This window comes from Theropithecus gelada, chromosome 8 (assembly GCF_003255815.1).
Source record: "Theropithecus gelada isolate Dixy chromosome 8, Tgel_1.0, whole genome shotgun sequence".
In the NCBI taxonomy this organism is placed as follows: domain Eukaryota; kingdom Metazoa; phylum Chordata; class Mammalia; order Primates; family Cercopithecidae; genus Theropithecus; species Theropithecus gelada.
In genome coordinates this window covers 132,101,009-132,121,895 of record NC_037676.1, presented here as the reverse complement: position 1 = coordinate 132,121,895, position 20,887 = coordinate 132,101,009, and the positions used below count along the sequence as shown (strand labels likewise).

Genomic DNA, 20,887 nt, shown 5'->3' with positions numbered 1-20,887 from the left:
TTTTACTATTTGGTAGGTTTAATAGGTAGAATTGAATTATTACTTGCTCCAAGCACAAAATAAAGTTATAGTTTTTAGGGATCTTTACTCCCAGTTTCATGTGTAACAAAGTTTCTTTACAATGTTCTAAGTAAAGGAATAAAGAAGTCATTGTGTATTTGTGGTGAGGTGAAAAGGAGCAGAAAAGTCTAGTTAACTAATTTTATATGATTGGTAGACAAAGATTTACCAAAAACCTTCTTTTTTAGTTTGTTAAAATATTTTTAAACTTAAAGACCAGTGTGATAGTGTTAAAAACGTTCTTACTTCATCTTAAATTCGTACTGATTCCTTTTCCCTCATAGGAGAAAATTTTAGCATGGAGGAATTCTGCCATTTTTCTCTAAAACATGATAATCAAATGTTTATGATTTTACGTGCTTTATGCCTTACCTGTGGTGCTGAATGTGGCTTAGTTGGAAAGATTTATGAAGAAACCTTCATTTCCTCTTAGAGTCCACCTTTTTTCTTAAAATATAAAAGATTTGTCCTTAGAGAAACAAATGACCAGTATTATTAAAAGCAAGATTTCTGTTAACTTGAGTCAAGCAGAGAGAAATCCAGATTTAGTCATTCATTAACATATGTTTTGCAGCTAACACCACAGGTGGTGAAAATGCCCATATTTTGTGTCCTTGATTCTGCTTTTTATAACTGTAATTCTTCCTTCATTTTTCTCTTACTCCCAAGTGTGTAGGAACTCAGATTTTCTTTAGTATTTCAAAATTTCAGTAATAGTGTTGTAGTGTAGCTTAAAGTGTCTAGTTTTCAGCAGCTGAGTAATTGTGGAGCAGTTTTATAACTTGAACTCCTCTGCATAGGATTCTTGACCTTGTATTCACCAACAGAATAGTGCAGTGATACTCTCTTGGGTTTGTTGTTAAATATATATATCCTCCCTTCTTTAACCTATAGTATTTATGTTGAGACACTTTCGAGTGATTCCTGGCAAAGGGGGTGAGCACCTAAAAACTATTCTTTTAAAGTTTTTTACTTTTTGATATCAAAACTCAGTCATTAAAAGTAAAATGAACTTTATAGGAAAATGAAAATAGTTTGTCTTAAACTATAGATAAGCAACATGTTTTAGTAGGCTTTCTTTTGCATTAAAATCTATCATTTCTGATGCATTTACAGTGATAGTGATGGATGTAGTAGAAAAAGTGATTGTTAAAACTATCACAATTAAAAATTTTAATTATAATTATCAGATTGGTTTAATACACCAAGTCCTAATTTGGAACTTAAACTAAGTTAATAATGTTTGGTGTTCCCTTGTTTTCTGTAATATCTATAAACTTGAAACTAGTCATTTAAATGTAGAACTATGGAAAAAGTATTAGTCTTTCCTTAAAAAGTTCAAAGTTAACATTAACTAGAATTAACTCATCTTTGGAAATTTGGGTTGTTAATTGCTTATAGTTACACATGTATTTAAAAAAATTCATGTCACTGTAAATTTTCTTGTGCTTTCCTGCTATTTAGATGCCCAGCCTACAGAGTCTGAGAAGGAAATTTATAATCAGGTGAATGTAGTATTAAAAGATGCAGAAGGCATCTTGGAGGACTTGCAATCATACAGAGGAGCTGGCCACGAAATACGAGAGGTAAATCACATTTATGTATTTTCTAGTTAACTAAAACTTACTGTCCCACCTCTTTGTAATCTCTATTGTTTTCTAGACTTCAGAATTCTATATTTCATACTAAGTATTATATTTGAAGGATGCTCACTTGGCATTGTTTCAGAAGTGATAGCAGTGAAATGAGCATGAAAGGAAAAACTGCGTTCCATAAACAGGTAGTTTTTGTACATTAAGAAAATGTTATTTACTTTTTGGGTTGCTCTTATACCTGAAATTTGCAATATTTATATGGTGCTTCCTAGGAGAAAGTTGAAATCATCCTTGCAGTCAGTACACCTTCCCCATGACTTTATACCACAAAGAAAATATGTAGTGTGGTCTCTCTCAACTTTCCTCTCCCAAACTTGTGAACTTTTTCAGATTTCTATTCATCTCATTTTTTGTTTCTTTTGTTTTTCAGAAGAAGCTGTGTCCTTGCTTCTTTCCAAGACTAACTTCTTTACCTTTGTTCTTCATCCTGTTCTGAAACTTTACTCTTTGAATTATTTTTTCTCTTAGTTAAATCTTCTATCTTTTTTCTTTTACTGAATTCTTCCCTGTAGCATAGCCATGTGTAGGTGTCCAGAACTACACAGAGGAAATCCCTGTCCCCTGGGTCTTCATCTTTCCCCTTCTCATTACTGCATTTCTTGAAGCCATTGCCCGTGCTGTGTTTCTTGATTCTTCCCATCCTCTGGTTTGTTTATTATTCTCTATAACAAAGAGTGCAGAGGTCATCAAGGTCACTCTTTGGGACATACATTCCATATCCACCTTGATTTCTCTTCTGACATTTTGGAATACTAAGTGAAGGCAGAATCAAGTGCAGACACCAGAAGGTGGTGATTCAAAACATGTGTTGGTGATTGACCAAATCTTTAGGGTAAGGGAAGAGAGAGAGTTAAATGATTCCCTGGTTTTTATTTTATTTTGAGACAAGGTTAGCTCTGTCACCCTGCCTGGAGTGCAGTGGTGCAACCACAGCTCACTGCAGCCTCAACCTGCTGGGCTCAAGTGATCCTCTTGCCTCAGTCTCCCCAGTAGCTGGCACTCACCACCATGCCTGGCTAATCCCCCGCCAAATAGAGGCAGGGTTTTGCCATGTTGCCCAGGCTGGTCTTGAACTCCTGGCCTCAAGTGATCCCCCCGCCTTGGCCTCCCAAAGTGTTGGAATTACAGGCATGAGCTACTATGCCTGGCCCTTGTTTTTATTTTACATTAGCAGATTGTAGTGTCATTACCTGAGGGAAATTCTGGTGTGAATTCTGTTTCTTGATATGCACCCTTCCTTTGTTTTTGTCTAGAATGCCCTTCCTTTTTTTCTTCAAACCCCCCAATAATCTCCTACTTCCTCTTACTGTTTTGCCCACTTTACACACATATCTTTTGTGGGAACCATTCTTTTTTTGGGGAGGGTAAACCATTACTGTTGAGTGTTTATCTCTCTACCACTGTACTTCCAGCTTGAGGAGGGTAAACCTGGTTTCTTATATATTTTGTTATTATCAGCACCTAATACATTGTAAACTTACAGCACTTAGTAAGCAGTTAGTTGTTGAACAAATAAATACAAGGGCTTTAGTCTTGGCAATGTTACTGGCTTAAGTAAAACCCTAAGATTTCAGTAAACTAAGGCATACAACCATTTCTGTGAAATTCAAGTTCTCTAAACATTTAAACGTATTTTGAAAAATCAAACATTTGTGGAAATGAAAGATTTAAATGATTTAGTAGGATCTTAATTAACTAATTGGTAAATTTTTTATGATGGTTGTTAGTGCTACACATTCATTTAAATTGTTTATAAGTGTTAGGTCATTAAACTTCTTTAAAGCTTGTTGTTATGAAGAGAAAAATCTTGCTATAGAGAGAAACAATATTCGTTTCCTGTTTGGTTGGTTTTTTTTTTTTTTTGTTTTTTGTTTTTTGAGGCAGAGTTTTACTCTTGTTGCCCAGGCTAAAATGATCTCAGCTCACTGCAGCCTCCACCTCCCAAGTTCAAGCAGTTCTGCCTCAGCCTCCCGAGTAGCTGGGATTATAGGCACCCACCACCACGCCCAGCTAATTTTTGTATTTTTAGTGGACACGGGACTTCTCCATGTTGGCCAGGCTGGTCTCGAACTCCTGATCTCAGGTGATCCACCCACCTCCGCCTCCCAAAGTGCTGGGATTACAGATGCGAACCACCTCTCCCAGCCTTTCTTTCTTTCTTTCTTTTTTAAAAAAATATAGAGTGAAACCCCGTCTCTACTAAAAAATACAAAAAACTAGCCGGGCGAGGTGGTGGGCGCCTGTAGTCCCAGCTACTCGGGAGGCTGAGGCAGGAGAATGGCGCAAACCCGGGAGGCGGAGCTTGCAGTGAGCTGAGATCCGGCCACTGCACTCCAGCCTGGGCGACAGAGTAAGACTCCGTCTCAAAAAAAAAAAAAAAAAATAGAACACTTAGGCCTTTTTTAAATGGGGTTTTGCTCTGTTGGCCAAGTTGGTCTTGGACTCTTGGCCTCAAGCAATCCTCCTGCCTCAGCCTCCCATAGTGCTAGGATTACAGATATGAGCCAGTGTGTCCAACCTGGGTTTGTTTTTTTTTTTTAATTGCAGTACTTCCCGTTTGGGAGAATTATTCTGCTTCTGTGTGTGGGAAGGCTTTCTACAATATGATAATAATATTAATAATACTGTTTTCTCTAAAGTCTGTTTATAGATTTGATTGAATCCATATTAAGATTCGTTTGTAATCTTCTGGAATAGAGTATAGTGGTAGAAAAGTTTATATATAGGATATATCAAAGAGACCTTCTAGGACTGTGAAGCCAGGATCTCCTAATGCTATGACCAAAGATTGAAGTTTTGCATAGGATCCCATAGTCACTCAGCAGTGCTGTTTTCCTAAGGAACTATAAGACATAGCCACACATAGTTCACTCAAAAATAGTCCATGATTGGTGATGTGAGAAAGTGTCTCCAAGTTGAAAAGAAAAGAGAAGGTTTACATAGAAAAATAACACTGGAGAACACAAAAAAATATAAGGGAAAAGTAATAAGCAATGGTAAGTGATTCATCTTACCAGGCTTGAAACAACTTACAAAGGTACCATTGTTGAACATTGATAAATGAAGTAATAAAAGATAAATAAGCATTGAAATATAAAATACGTAAGCTAGAAAACTGAAAAGCTGTATTTAAATCTACTGTAGATGGGGGACAAATGTGTAACTATTCAGGCAGTTGAGATTTTTGTTGAGAAGTTGATGCGGGTTTAATGATACAAAGAGAAAAGATTTCTGAAGAGTAGAGAAGCAAATTAAAGGAAGGTACAAATAAAAGATGGATATATACCAAATATACAAATAACTGATGTGTTATAACAGTCATAGGTCAATAATTAAATTGCTGATAGTGTTAATTAATAAGACTTAGAGCAGCCAACTCTTCTATCTATGAAAAAGCCCAGACAACAGAAAAAATGGTCAGCTTTGCTAGTAAGTGCACATCACTGTGAAGAAGTTTTAGTTGGTTTGTGAAGAAATGGTAGTCTCAGTCACTTCAAGAAGTATTGTAAAATGGGTGGTCTTTTTGGAGGTCGGTTTGGCAGTATGTTAAAAAAAACTATAAAATTGTTTATGCTCTTGCACCAGGTACTTACATTTTATAAAACATTCCAAACAACTGTAATTTAAGAGGAAATGTCAATGTAAAAACTGGTATGGCTGCCTTATTCATAGTAGCAAAATGGGGAAGCAATTCACAGAGTTATTGTGAAGATAAAATTAGACAACCCATGTAAACAGCATAGCACCGTGTCTGATGCAAAGCTAACATAAACCGAGAATTTTCTTATTACTACTATACTAATGATGTTGCATTATATATTAATATATTTTAGTTTAAATAATTTTTTTAAACATTGCAAAACAGAATAAAATTTGATTTAAGATAGAATCTATTAAATAAACAATGCTTATTGTCTAGGATTAACTGCCTAGAGGGAAATAAATACTTTCCATTAATGTAATATGTCCATAACCGCCTTAACATTTTTTTTGTAAATTAAAAAAAAAAAAATAGCCGGGTTTCGTGGCGCACTCCTGTAATCCTAGCACTGGGAGGCTGAGACAGGTGGATCACCTGAGATCAGGGGTTCGAGACCAGCCTGATTAACATGGTGAAACCCCATCTCTACTAAAAAAAAAAAAAAAAAAAAAAAAAAAAATTAGATGTGGTGGCGCATATCTGTAATTCGAGCTACTTTGGAGGCTGAGACAGGAGAATCACTTATACCTGGGTGGCGGAGGTTGCAGTGAGCCGAGATTGCACCATTGTACTCCAGCCTGGGCAACGAGAGTGAAACTCCGTCAAAATAAATAAATAAATAGAGAGAGACTTGCTATGTTGCCCACACTGGTCTTGAACTCCTGGCCTCAAGCGATCCTTCTGTCTCAGCTTCCCAAAGTGCTAGGATTACAGGCGTGAGCCAGTGTGCCCAGCCAGTTTTAACATTTTTGAAAATGAGTTATACCTGCTCCATAATAACCTCACCACTGACATTTACTAAATGCCCTTTCCCTTTTACATGTTGGCTATAATGGGTGTTGACCCAAAACCTTACCTAACAGAGTGAAATTATTGTGAGAGGACAAGGAATTAGAAGTATAAGGAAGAACCATAAAATATTTATTATAAGGGAGCAGCCAGTGTCTTCAGTTCTAAATCTAGGCAAGGCAGGGCCAGGGAAATAGTTATCTGTGCCCAGTTATGAAAATGGGTGACATTTGCTAGAGCATTTTTATATTGTGAGAATGAATTGATATTTAGAAAAGCATTTTTAGATCCTTGCGAGAAAAATAGGATCGACTTCTTTAAGAGACGAAAATAAAATTTTAACTTTTATCTATTTGCTTTTTTGTTGTTACTGTTTTTTAGTTTAATAGACATTTATTCCTTTAGTTGAATAATCTCCATACAGTCAAAATGTATGGTTTAAGTTACTATTATTATTATTTTTTAGTAGAAAGGAATTTAGATCTCAACAACTTCTGTGAACTTTCTATGAATATTTCCTGGAAATCAGTTAACCAAGCCTTTTGAATCCCATAGAGAAGATAGGAGAAAAATTGGTCCAGAGAAACCAGTATTTAAATTAAAGCCAGCAAATCCAGAATTTAGAATTGTGCAATTCCTTTTCTGCATTTCCTTCGCACTCAAATTTACCCTGGGAGACAGTAGCCTAGTCTATGGGAAAACATGATAAAGACAAATGCAATGCACTGTGTTGGTATGTAAATGTTGGCACATATCTGATGTTCCAGCTTTGTGGAATGATAAGGATTTTAGGGTAGTTTGAGCAGGGACAAGAGAAGTAACTGCAGACAACACATATGGTTAGATTGGAAACCAGGAACTTCTGTTGGCTCCATTATGACTTTTCTCTGTAGCCTGTGAGTGTGGACAGAGTGGATTGGCTCAAGATGTTTTTATTTGTAAGGCTGACTGGTCTAAGAATGATGTACATACTTCTAATTAGCCAACTATTTTCCCCTGATGTGGCTGAAGGATTCATAATGGTCACAAGTTAGTGTTACTGATAAGTATTTTACAAACTTGATTAAAGTTGACTTTTTCTACTCTCACACTTCAAAGGTATTTATCTAAAGCCTACTGGCTTCCCATCCTAGCATTGATTAGTAGTTTGCAAAAGTTAAGGTTAATAATTCATACTTATATAACATTCAGTTTCACAATACACCAGTGTCAGTAGCGCTACTGACTACTATCCATTAATTTGTATAGAGCTGTGGCATTGGAACTTTTATGTGAACTTAAAATGCTACTGTGGAGACTGAGGCAGTTTTGTTTAGGTTAACCCAGATTTGTTTCATTCCTAAGAAAAGCCTCTTGCAACACATTTATTATTCTGAGAAATGGTGGCATTTCTGCATACTTTTCTCTCAGAAACAGCAGTCATACAAATGGAACAATAAATTAAATTCAAAAATGTGGATTCTATTTGAGCCCATATTTTTCTACATATGGTCACAACATAGGGTTAAAGTATCATCCTCCCACTCTACAAATGTCTAAAGCGAAACTAAACTTAAAAAGTCTGTACTTGCCGAACCCAGCCACTTCAAAGTAAATCAGCACAGCGTTGCCATCACCCCAATAAAACTGTAGGATTAATCATGTGCACCAGACAAATCTGCAGAGCTAGTTAAAGAATTTATTTTAAACCTCCTGTATCACGCAGTGTGTTTTAAACACTTGACATGTAACTCCAAAGTTTATATTACTAGAAAGAAGACATACTATCACTTTAAGTTTTATGATTTGACAAAGCATTCAATAATCTGCAGACTGTTTTTAACAGACAACACCTGTAAACAGACGTAACTGTCCTACGTTGTTAATTAGATATTAATTATACAAACATTACATATATTAGTGGTGAAGGTGGAGCTGGAGAGCATTATACCTTCTCCAAGCTGCATGGCAAGAACCAGATACAGTTTTTGGAATTTAGGGACCATCCAACCCATTGCTTTTTCAGCCTGCAGATGTCAGCCCATGCATCACCATGTGCTTGTAGACTGGTTTGGTGATCTGCTGGGTGTCAGGACTTCTTCTATAGCTTTATGGAATTGATCAATGAGGAAAACCTCAAAAATGTGTACGTGGAATCTTCACCAACCCAGTAAGAATTCAGGACACGGCCCCACAGTGGCGTCCAGCTCACTCTTTTGCAGTGTACTGAAGGCTTCGAGCAAACTTCAGCAGATTAACACCATAAAGGACAGGCTACCTGTACGTTGCACCCTTAGGAACTGGGCATTTTCAGCCGCCACAGTACACACGAATCCTATATATGACATAACCTTGTGTGACTTAGTCTGCACACTTTATTGGGCTGGGTGGGTCCAGGATCTCTGTGGAGAGAAGAGAACTGATGGTAGTGCCAACGGTGGACCATCAGTGAAAGCACACTGCATCAAACTACTTCTGCCTCCATGCCTCCTGGATGGAATTGTGTGTACCCATCTTGGCTTATTTGGTGGCTGCCACTAGACAGAAAGGCTTATTTACTTGTTTGCTGAATAACAAATACAAGAAACAAATTTTTACTACCTGATAGAAATCATTACCAAGTCTGGGCCTGAGGCCAAAGGATTTTTTTTTTCATATATATCAGCATATCAGGGTCTCTTTGAAATGTCCTTATTACAGTAGAATGTGAACAAAGGATTGTTACATTTTGTAATGTCAGATTTTCTTCAGTATTACAGTATTTCTGGATTAATGACATAAGTAGGATTGACTTCAGGCTTCTATTGGGTTTAAGCATCATTTAAAAATATTGAATAAAACATCAATTTGAAAATGATGCCTAAGCTTATAAAGTAAATTGCTTACCCAGTATATAGCCCATTAATTCAGTTTGCAGCTAATTTGTTCAGAGCATCCTTTAGATCTGTCTGGGTTCAATTTTATTTTGCTTTCCTGTTTTTTTGTTTTTTGTGTGGATGGAGTCAGAGTACTAGTGCCTTGGGAGTATTGAGACGTGTCATGTAACATCTTCATAGTGTGGATAAGCAGGTCCCTGGTTTAGTTCTGAATTTCAGATGGTATGTTTAGTTTGTTTCAAGATGTTAGAGAAAGTAAATCAGGTTGTTAAAAAATGTGTTAACTTCTGTAAAGCAGTACAAAAAACATCTATAGGCAAATGAAAGAGACAAGAAAATATGTATTTTTGGAAATAACCCTCTATATTCAGAAAAGATTGCTTAATGATTTGAAAGACTGGGTATAGAAGAAGTCATTTATATTAAGGATCTCTAGATTATATTTTCTTCCCTTTCAGATTTGAAACTGGTTTTTTCCTCTTATTCAGGAAAGCCTGAGAAAAATTGGTATCTAGAATAGGATTTTAGTTATAGAGAATAGGTGTCTGTGACAATTCTTTTTTTTTTTTTTTTGAGACGGTCTTACTCTGTCACCTAGGCTGGAGGGCAATGGCATGATCTTGGCTCACTGCAGCCTCCACCTCCTGGGTTCAAGCAATTCTCCTGCCTCAGCCTCCTAAGTAGCTGGGATTACAGGCACGCACCAGCATGCCTGGCTAATTTTTGTGTTTTTAGTAGAGACGGGGTTTCACTGTGTTGGTCAGGCTGGTCTCAAACTCCTGACCTCGTGATCTGCCTGCCTTGGCCTCCCAAAGTGCTGGGATTACAGGCGTGAGCCACGGCGCCCAGCCGACAATTCTTAAATCACAGTTTCAGCTTGATTTAGGTTCTTAAGTCGTAGGTAGTTTTCTTAATGCTAGTTTGGACCCTGGAATTTTAATTATTGGAAATTTCTTAGCCTGTTCCCAGAGTTGGCATATTATTGCCTTACTTTTTGAGTTTTATTTTCTTCTACTAAAATAATACTTTGACAAAGAAATACTAAGAGACTCTGTGCTATGGGAAACATACGCAATATTTTTTTTGTGGATCTGTTGGGTACCAAGGCATAATATATTTCACAAACATATTGGACCATTTTAAAATTTTCATTATGTTCGTATCTATTGCAAGGATAACTAAGAATTTAATAGGTTGAAGTATCTATAGAGTTGAGAAGACCCACTCTTAGCACTCCTCTGTGGAGTCTGTGGAGTTGAGAAGACTCACCTTTAGCACTCAGTAGAATATTCAACACTGAGCTGTGCGTGGTGGCTCACACCTATAATCCCAGCACTTTGAGGGGCCAAGGTGGGTGGATCACCTGAGGTCAGGAGTTCGAGACCAGCCTGGCCAACATGGCGAAACCCCATCTCTACTAAAAATAAAAAAATTAGCTGGGCGTGGTGGCACTTGCCTGTAGTCCCAGCTACTTGGGAGGCTGAGGCAGGAGAATCACTTGAACCTGGGAGGCAAAGGTTATAGCGAGCCAAGATCACGCCACTGTACTCCAGCCTGAGGTACTGTACTCCAGACAGAGTGAGATGCTCTCTCAAAAAAAAATAATAATATTCAACACTCCTAGGTTCAATATTCCGTATTTTATAGATTATACCAGGGTTTCCTATGTTTGCTAAAGCCTGCATTTTAATGTAAAAATGAACCGTTTTATTTTTTTTTAAATCTAACTATTTTTATTCTTTGAATTTTGAAGGCAATCCAGCATCCAGCAGATGAGAAGTTGCAAGAGAAGGCATGGGGTGCAGTTGTTCCACTAGTAGGCAAATTAAAGAAATTTTATGAATTTTCTCAGAGATTAGGTAAGTTGAAAGTTTTGTTAATTGTGACTTGCCTAGTGAAAAAGATGTTTATTCATTCCAGAAGTTTAGAGTATTTTATGTTCATAATGCTGAATTTGGTTTAGTATCTGTTTATAAGTAAAGTAAGTTTGTTAGACTGTAAAATTATAGTGTAATCTTCTTTCAGCCCTGGCCTTTTAATTCATTTAGACCATTTTTGTCCACAAGTTATTTTCCTCATCATCTGTGATTTTACATACATGAATCCGAGCATTGATTTTAAATGATTTTAAGAACGCAAAAGTTTAACCAAGGGCCTGAGGATTACTTTCCCATATATGGGAAAAGGACTTACTGTAGAGATGGAGAGAGATTCTACCAAGTGATTTCTCATAATAGGACCCTTTAGCATCCAAAGAAATCAAAGAGGTTTTCTTGAAATTTTCACTGGTTACGCTCAATTCATGTATATAAAACTGTAGAAGATGAGAAATAGGCTGGGCGTGCTTGTTCCTGTCTGTAATCCCATCACTTGGAGGCTGAGGTTGAGAGATTGCTTGAGCTCAGGAGTTCAAGACCAGCCTGGGCAACATGGCAAAATCCCGTCTTTAAAAACAAACAAACAAACAAAAATAAGCTGAGTGTGGTGGCACTTGCTTGTGGTCCCATCTACTCTGGAGGCTGAAGTGGGAGGATCACCTGAGCCCAGGAGGTCAAGGCCGCAGTAGCCGTGATGACACCACTGCACTCCAGCCTGGGCGACACAGTGAGACCCTGTCTTGAGAGAGAGCGAGCAAGCGAGAGGGCTAGTGATATACCCAAAGTTTGGGAAAAATTATTCAAAGTTCAGAATTGTGTCTTCAATATGAGCAAGCAAAATTGGAACTCCCTTTGTTGGAGGAGGAAGAGGCAGAGCAGGTAAGATTTAGCCAGTTAGCTCTTTGTGTGATTTTAAAGTTGTAAATTTGAAGCACTTTATTTTGTACAGTTATAGGCACAGGAGAGGAATAGTATAGATGTGTGTCAGAAATTAGAACGATTTGAATGTAGTTAAAACACATACTTTCATAAAGTTTGAATTTTTGAAACGTATAAATGTTACTATAAATTAATCATAAGAAAATCATACTGTGATTGTTTGTTTTTTAAATCCATAAGTCAGAAACCAGGGGGTATATACTGTAAGACTGAAGTCAAACTGGGGACCCAAAAGCTAAATTTAAACTTGAGATTTGATTTGTCTGGCCCACATAATTTTAAAATTTTCTAATTAGTTGCCAGGTTTAACACTTGGTCACTGTATGGTTTTGGTTTTTTTTTTTTAAGCCTCCAACTAGCAATAATTAATCTGCATGTTAGTGAGCCAGAGCCACATGGCAAACCATCTCTGTCTCCGTTAGTTAGGAATTGTGCTTTCTAGTTTGTAGTAAGTTTTTATTGTTTCATGTTTTTTAATATCTTACTCTATATTTGCTACTTGGCCATTTGTATTTGTAACTTCTGAAGTTTAAGTTCCATTTTAAAAAAATGTCTATGTTCTGAAAAAAAGTGAGATAATTGCTGTTATTCCTTTAGATGCAGTACGGCCTGTTAAATGTAATGTTAAGACAGACAATAGTTTGGATAGAAATACTGTGTAAATTATCTTTTTCTTGCTGGAAATAAGAATTGTAGTTTATTTTTCCAATTTTAGAATTAGTTATTTTACATTATTTGTCTTTCAATCAAGTGTCTCCATAGTCTGTAGCTTTGTACTTTATAACCCAATCAGCCTAGGTTTTCTGTCTTGGTTGTCTTGTCTACTATATACAGCTTTTCTTATGCTGGTTTCTGGCTGCATTTATAGTTAAATTGCTTTTGATGGTGCTCAGGTGCTATTCAAGCTCATCTTGGCCTTTTAGCATATCCCAATAAACAAAGAATACTTGTAAAATAGGCCAAACTAGTTGAACATAAGTCCCATATTTTTACCATGGGAATTGATTGGTCTCATGGTGTATGTCCCATCATGGGTGCTATTCCAGCACAGACAGCACTGTGGAGCAGCATGCAACTGTGAAGATGCACATGATCCTTCAGAATCTTGCAGTTCTAAGGAGAAGGTTTCTTGGCCTGAGCACTACAGATACACCAGGGGTTATACTTAGAAGAAGGACCCTGATCCCTTGCCAGTGTGCATACTTATAGTGGGACAGGGCAAGGATTACCTGCTTAATTTGAAGATACTCAGTTTTGCTGACAGGGTCTAACCACACTGCCCTGGTAAACTTGCCATACTTGCTTGTTCTGTACTTGCTTGTTTTGTTCTGAGGCCTTGGAGCCCCTCCTGTTGAGGCAGATACCTAAGGGAAGGTTGTATGGTCAGGCAGTAGGACAAACTGCTTTGTCTCCCCTCCTCAGTCTTCCTCATGCTTTAGGGGCTTACATTAGGGACTGCCTCCAAGGGTCATAATGAATAAGTCCCTCCAACGTGTTAGCTTCTTTTCACTGGGCAGAATTTATCAAAATGTATTTTAAAGGCCCCAAATGCCCACCGTAATTGTGGTCATGACTCTTGGTTGTCTTAAATCCTTTACAATCCATGTCCTCAGGTTCTCTTCTGAGGATTTGAGAGTAGATAGATGGCAGTTGGTGAGAATAAACGACTTATCTCTATAGGGAAACTCTCCCCAGGGGCCTCCTCTTTCTAGTCAACTAGTTATTCTTCCCTGTCCTAGCTTGTGGACTGATTTGTCATCTTTATCATTCCTTCTGGTTGTCTTTTCCTTGCAAGCACCTTCTATGGTTTTGGCTCCTGCACTTATCTACCAGCTTCCTTTAGTTCTTCCAGAATTTAGGGCTTAATAGCCTATTAATTTTCTCCTGGTCATCTGCTTTTTAAAAAATCATAATCTTATGGTTTTGTTTTAGGAGCTTCATCTGAGTCCAATCCCAGTCATCTTTTCTTTGTTCTCTCTTTCTCTCCAACTCATCCAGAGACCTCTGGGACATTTTCTGTGGGTTCTTTGTCTCCAGTTTCTCTCTTGAGACAGAGCATTGTAGGCTAGTAGGACTGACTTGTGCCAGCACAGGCCTGCAGGGTGAGGCTGATCTAGCGGCTTCAAAGGCAGATTAGCAGATTTATCATCTTGAGTTTCCCTTTCATCGTAGATCTACCATTGAGGGCCTCAGCCATTCATAGACAAAAGTTCTGCAACTAATGGTCACTGACCATCCCAACTTAGCCAAGCAACCTGACTCCAATCCCAAAAGTGATAGAGAACTTGGAATGCTGAAATTAACCCTGAGACTTGATAAAGTCTAGGCAAATGCATTTTTCTTTTTTTCTTTAACAGACTTTAATAATACTTTGTGAAAATGTTTTTTCTGTTCTGTGTCTCTCTTAGTTTTCCACTTAACACCAACACATAGACTGAATCTTTGGAGAAGTAAACCATTTTTAAAATATAACCCAAAATGTTTGACTTTTAATTGATCTTCTTCACATCCACTGTTACACCTCGATACACCATCCATACCCCTACAGTCCATGCTCCACACTGCAAATGAAGTAGCATTTTAAAATGCTAATCTGATGATGCCACTCCTCTGCTTAAATGATTTCTCCAGGGACGTTAGGATGCCAAAGCTGGAGTACTTAATGTGGTACACAAATTATGTGTGTATTAATTATCTTAGTCCTAGTTACCCTCCTGATTGCCCTCTGTACTCTCATATTGGTGGTCTTGCAGTTCCTCAAGTATGTCATGCTCTTCTCAGTTCAGGGTCTGGCTCCCTGCCTTTCTGTCTGCAAACCCATGTTCATCCTTACTACATACTTCAGTCTCAGTCCAGGAGTCACTTATTCAGGGAAATCTTTTCCTAGGCCTTCCATTAGATGAGGTCTTATTTTTATACCTTTCCACTGTACTGTGTACTTATTTTCAGCACATATCACAACTGTAACCATTTGTCTTCTCTGTATATAATAAGGCTCCATATGGGCACAGGGAGCATTTCTGTCTATATCCATTTTCCCAGTGCTTGGCACAGGGTAGCCAGTCAATACATTTTCTGACTTACTGGAAAAAAAAAGGATAATAGCTGTCATTTAGAGTTATTGTGTGGATGAGAAATAATGTCTGTGAAGAGATAGTTCAGTACCTGGTATCTAACAGACACATAAGTACCTACTGTTGTTTTTAATCAGTAGATTAATGTTTTGTAGGGTTACAGAAGTAATTGGTACTATTGGTAGTAATCAGGAGGTTAATGTTTTATAAGGTTACAGAAGGCTACGTACAATGTTGCTTTATTTCAGAGAGTTCATTGTGGTAGAAAGAATAGGGCTTTGGAGTCAGAAATACGTAGCATTTACTAGCTATAACTTTGGGCTCTAAGCTCTTTGAAACTCATTTGATCCATCTGCAATGACCATGTCATAGTTGATGGTGAAAATCAAATGGGAGACTATATTCATTGTACAGTAGATGTTGACTCATATGTAAATCTTCGTAAATAGGAAAGCTGGGTTTTTTTTTAAGTTACGGGCTGATGACCTGACATAAAGTTTTAAATTTATCATTAATATTTGTTTATTAATCTGACATTTATTAACGTCAGATCATAATTTAACTCTGTAAGCTCTTACTTTCTCTGACCGGAATCTAGCAGCATTTTCCAGTTCTGTGATCTGTAACTGAATTCGTTTGATTTCTATGGCTTTTTGAAATATTGAAATGAAATATTAGTATTTAATATTTAATATTAGTATTACTATTTAGTATTTCCATTATCAAACACGGTATTTATTAGCCTAGCATCCCAAAAGTAGCACTTATTTCAAAGGGACCATTTTGCTCATGTAATGAATTAGAATATATATTGTAGCCTTGAAATGTCAAGTTCTAAGACAAGAAGTTTATTGAACCACATATTTTGTTTTCTTTAGTAACGGAAAGCAAACAGTTTGTGTTTATAAATGAAAAACATATTCAAAGTATGAGAAATTGGTAATTGATTCATAGGCACATACAAACAGTGTGGACACAGTGCCATTGAAGAAAGTTACTCAGTTGTAGATAATAGTTAACCATTTCATAAAACCAAATTCCACACTGTGTGAAATGATTAAAGTAATATAAAATTTGCCCTTTGATTCTGGTGTTGAATTCAAATTCACTTCTGCACTATTTTCATTCTGGGTTTACAGAATTATAAACCCTTGAATTAGTCCCTTTAAGGTATTTTGTTAAACGGTATTCATAATGTGTGCAGTACATTAGTAATGGCAACATTTAAACTTCTTAATTAGTATTTATTATATTTAAAGGGAACTTTTCTGGGAATTAACATTTATGAATTGTTCACTTTTTAATAAACAAATATCACACAGATACAAACACTTAATGTTTTTTTCAATTTTTTTCTTTAGAAGCAGCATTAAGAGGTCTTCTGGGAGCCTTAACAAGTACCCCATATTCTCCCACCCAGCATCTAGAGCGAGAGCAGGCTCTTGCTAAACAGTTTGCAGAAATTCTTCATTTCACACTCCGGTTTGATGAACTCAAGGTAGAATTATCTATTGGCCCTGATTGTTATGAAAATCATGAATCTTTTAATGAGTACTGGGAGAAAAAGCTGGGAAACGTTGTTAAAACGTATTTAAATGATGTCTGCTAGACCTTAATAAAAATGGAAAACTGGATTTAGAAATTATGACTGGTCTTTTGATATATGGCAAAGAGCAAATTACTGAGTATTCAGTCTCAATCTTTTTTTATTTTTTGAGACAGAGTCTTGCTTTGTCACTCAAGGTAGAGTGCAGTGGCGTGATCTCAGCTCACTGCAACCTCTGCCTCCTGGGTTCACGTGATTCTCCCACCTCAACCTCACGAGTAGCTGGGATTACAGGCATGTGCCACCATGCCTGGCTAATTTTTGTATTTTTAGTAGAGACAGGGTTTCACCACGTTGGCCAGGCTGATCTGGAACTCCTGACCTCAGGTGATCCACACCATCTCAGCAGTCTTCATTTAACTTTGTTTAAACATTATCTCTGAAACAAAATGTTGAGCTTCTTTTCTAATGTTTTTTCTTTTCTGCTCACACCCCCTGCCCCCGTTTTTCAACACTGTTTTATATTAAAATGTTGCTAAAATTTGTTTTTTTTCCCTTCCTTCTTTCCCGCTTTCTTCCTTTCTTTCTGTTTCTTTTTTCATCTGTCATTGTTTATAGTATTTGGAACTATAAATACCTTGTTGTTAAAAAGAATGAATGTAGAGGAATAAGCACTAGGTCTCATATCAAGAGACCTGAGTTCCAGTTTGTACTCTGCCACAGTAACCCCAGTCATGAGATGTTGGGCAGGTCCTTTGGTTTTTCAGGGCCTCTGGTACCCTTTCTAGAAAATGGAAGAGCTGGATTCCAAACTTCAGCATTTTATAATTGTATCACAGTCAAATTTGTATGTAAAATTCTAGGTTGAGGATTGCTCTGTTGACCATATCTACATTCTTTTATCGTAGTAACTAAAAACAAGTGCCTAAACAGTCCTTTTTGTTTTTGTTTGATAAACAAGCTTTTAGTACATTACCTGAAATTAACTGAAAAGAAAAGGGAAAGTATACTGCCTATGGTCTTCCGTTTTATATGTTCAGTAAGGACTGAATACAGTTACAAGCCACCTTAGATTATACCAGTTCTAGTTCTTAAAATGATACTATGAATTATGCAATGTTTTGTACTAATTAAAACTGAAGATTTTTCACTTAATTTTTTACATTAGCATTTAGTACATAACATTTTTTTTTCCCACAAATGTCTTATTCAGATGACAAATCCTGCCATACAGAATGATTTCAGCTATTATAGAAGAACATTGAGTCGTATGAGGATTAACAATGTACCGGTAAGTTAATGCTTTCAATTAGGGGGATGGTAAGAATAACTTAGAACCTGTTCATTTTATTATTTTGTTTGTTCATTCAGATAGCATTAAAGCTAGTAATAAAGATAGTAATTATGGGCAGCCACAGCTGTAGGAAGAAAAGCAAACTGTAACAAACCGTATGGTATTTACCTATTTTTCTTCACAGTCTCTTAAATTCCCACAACTACTTCAATAAAATTGCTTGTCTGTATAACGTTGATGCTTATAAAATTTCGCGATGTACTCTCATTTTAGCTGTACAGAAATTTTGTGAGTTCATAGTTACGAGTGTTTTGTCTCCATATTCTTAGAATGGAAGTCTTAGAGAGAAATTATCGTGAGTTAATTTCTCGGAGAGAAATCTTGAATCCAAGTCAGTTTTCCTCCGAGAAATTAATGGTTAATGTTGGCACGAGGGCATAGTGAGGTCATGGCCTGTTAACACATCTGTGCCTGATATGGCTGTTTGAGAAAATGGCTTGTGCCTGCTCCTTGGCTAGTATAGCATTTCTTCTGGCTTCTTTAGGTCTGTTAACCTCTCACCATCCTCCTCTTAATCCGTTTATTACTCTTTTCTACCTCCAAGGAACTAAGTACCGTAAGTAAAACTAGAGTGGAAGAAAATATTAGCTTGTTCTCTGTGTATTCTGAGAACCTTATAATTGTTCTGAAAAATTTCAAAGATCAACCCTTGTTTCAAATAGATAGTTTAATAGAGAAGTACTATAACTATGTAAGGAGTGATAAGTGGCGTAAGAGATTTAAAAAATATTTATATCAAAGACTATCATTCGTTTTCTTTTTCCTTGAAAGAATATTTTAGGAAGCACTTGCACTAAGGCACTGAGTTGGAGGAAAAGATTCCTCTTTACGAAACATCTGTTACTTGCACCAATTTGATTTTTGCATTGACCAGTTCCTGGTGTGAGACTGACCTTAACATCTGTCTTTTTCATACCTACCATGTAAAATAAGATAAAAGCAAAGCAGCCAATCGTATACTGTACCTGTCCTTGCCATCACTTAGGGCTAAAGACATTAGTCATCTTGGTTCTTCCTTTTACCCTCAATAATTACAGGTAAAAGCCAATTGTTTTCAGAAATATCTCTGAAATGTCTTCTCCATCCCCCTTTCCATCTCCTCCTCCCACTGTTCCAACAGAGAGCCTAATTCCCACTCTTTCTGCAGTCATTCTGCACAGCATAACTCATTTTTCGGACCTACAAGTCTTTTTCCATTTTCTTACAATCCACCCATGATGATCAGTTAATTTTCTTTAGGAAATTGACTTAGTTGTCATTCCTTTCATCTAACACTCTAAATGGCTCCCCATTCCATATGGAAGAAAAATATGAACTTAAGCTAGCATTTAAGGTACTGTACAATACAGTCTGACCCCAACCTGTATCTTTCATTGGTTGCAGCCACATTACACTGAATATGCTGAATTACTCTCTAGGGAGTCATTTGAAAACATACTCTTTCCCCTGCCAGATTGGAATACCTTGTTTACCTGCCCAATATCACCTCAAAAGGATAACTCTTCTTCTCCTTAGTTTCTTCTATTCCAACTTAATGTTCCTCTGACTCCCTTTTTGTGTTATCACCTGTTAGAATCTTACCATGGATGTTGTATGGATACTTAATTGTTAATGATGGAGGACAGGGTACAATTTTATAATCATTTTTCTGTCCTCCATAACATTTAGAATCTCTTGTATGTAGTAGTTCATCAAGGTTTTATTTAGATTCCTTAATATCATTTAAAATATTTTTGAAGAGGTTAATCTTTAAAAAAAAATAACTTCAGATCATTTGTAGTCTTTTTTTTTTTTTTTTTAAAAGAATATTTAAGTATTGTCGATACATGAGAGTCTAAAATGTAATTGAGGCAGGCACCCTGCCTGGGTCCTTTTATAATTGTTATTGTGTGTAATAATTTGTGAACTAACATCAAATGCTTTTACCTTCCCCACAGGCAGAAGGAGAAAATGAAGTAAATAATGAATTGGCAAATCGAATGTCTTTGTTTTATGCTGAGGCAACTCCAATGCTGAAAACCTTGAGTGATGCCACAACAAAATTTGTGTCAGAGGTAAGCATTGCCTAGGCAGCTGCTCTGTGTTGTTACTCATCCTCCTGTTGCAGACGTGATCTCAGCAAGCCCAAGACATTAAATACCGTCTTGAAGCCATCAGACTCCCAGATGGATGTGTTGAGTCCTGACTTTTTTTCTGAGACCCACGTGTGCACACCTGTCCACCTATTTGCAGTGTCTCTGGAGTGGTCGACACCTCAGTGATATCTGATGGTACGGCCAAACCAAACTCTGGGTTGCCTTTTGCAACCCTGCCCTTTCTTTAGTTTTTGCTTTTTCAATTAATAGTACCAGTGCAGGCAAAAACTTACAAGTTATGTCATCCTAAATTCCTTTCTTTCTTTTTTTTTTTTTTTTTGAGACGGAGTTTCACTCTTGTTGCCCAGGCTGGAGTGCAATGGCACGATCTTGGCTCACCACAACCTCTGCCTCCCGAATTCAAGCAATTCTCCTGCCTCAGCCTCCCTAGTAGCTGGGGTTACAGGCATGTGCCACCACGCCTGGCTAATTTTGTATTTTTAGTAGAGACAGGGTTTCTCCATGTTGGTCAGGCTGGTCTCAAACTCCCGACCCCAGGTGATCCACCTGCCTCGGCCTCCCAAAGTGCTGGGATTACAGGCGTGAGCCACCACGCCTGGCCATCATCCTGAATTCCTTTCCATACCTCACTCCCTACATGTATTCCATCAAATAGTCTCGTTGGCTTTCCCTCCAAAATATTAATATATCATGAATATGAAAAGTTAGTTTCTTGCCACCAGTCACATCAGACTTCTCATCTGGATTTCTGCATTTGTGTCCTGACCATTCTTATTTCCTCCACTCTTGCCCCAGTACAGTCCTTTCTCCATAGAGCAGCCAAGTAATCTTAAAACATAAACCACGTTCGGCCGGGTGCGGTGGCTCAAGCCTGTAATCCCAGCACTTTGGGAGGCCGAGACAGGTGGATCATGAGGTCAGGAGATCGAGACCATCCTGGCT

General features: G+C 37.3%; 1 protein-coding gene across 50 annotated transcripts in view; it reads left to right on the top strand.

Moving 5' to 3' along the window:
* FAM49B (family with sequence similarity 49 member B) overlaps positions 1-20,887 on the top strand; it is a 175,573-nt gene that overhangs the window by 142,838 nt on the left and 11,848 nt on the right. For 49 of the 50 annotated variants that reach the window (XM_025393604.1, XM_025393563.1, XM_025393572.1 and 46 more), the window contains 5 exons: positions 1,525-1,646; positions 10,813-10,918; positions 16,311-16,447; positions 17,709-17,786; positions 19,787-19,903. In XM_025393604.1, coding sequence (XP_025249389.1) covers positions 17,709-17,786; positions 19,787-19,903 — 195 coding nt within the window. In that variant the 5' untranslated portion in view covers positions 1,525-1,646; positions 10,813-10,918; positions 16,311-16,447. The remainder of the gene's footprint in view (positions 1-1,524; positions 1,647-10,812; positions 10,919-16,310; positions 16,448-17,708; positions 17,787-19,786; positions 19,904-20,887) is intronic. The other variant, XM_025393610.1, reaches the window with a different exon arrangement.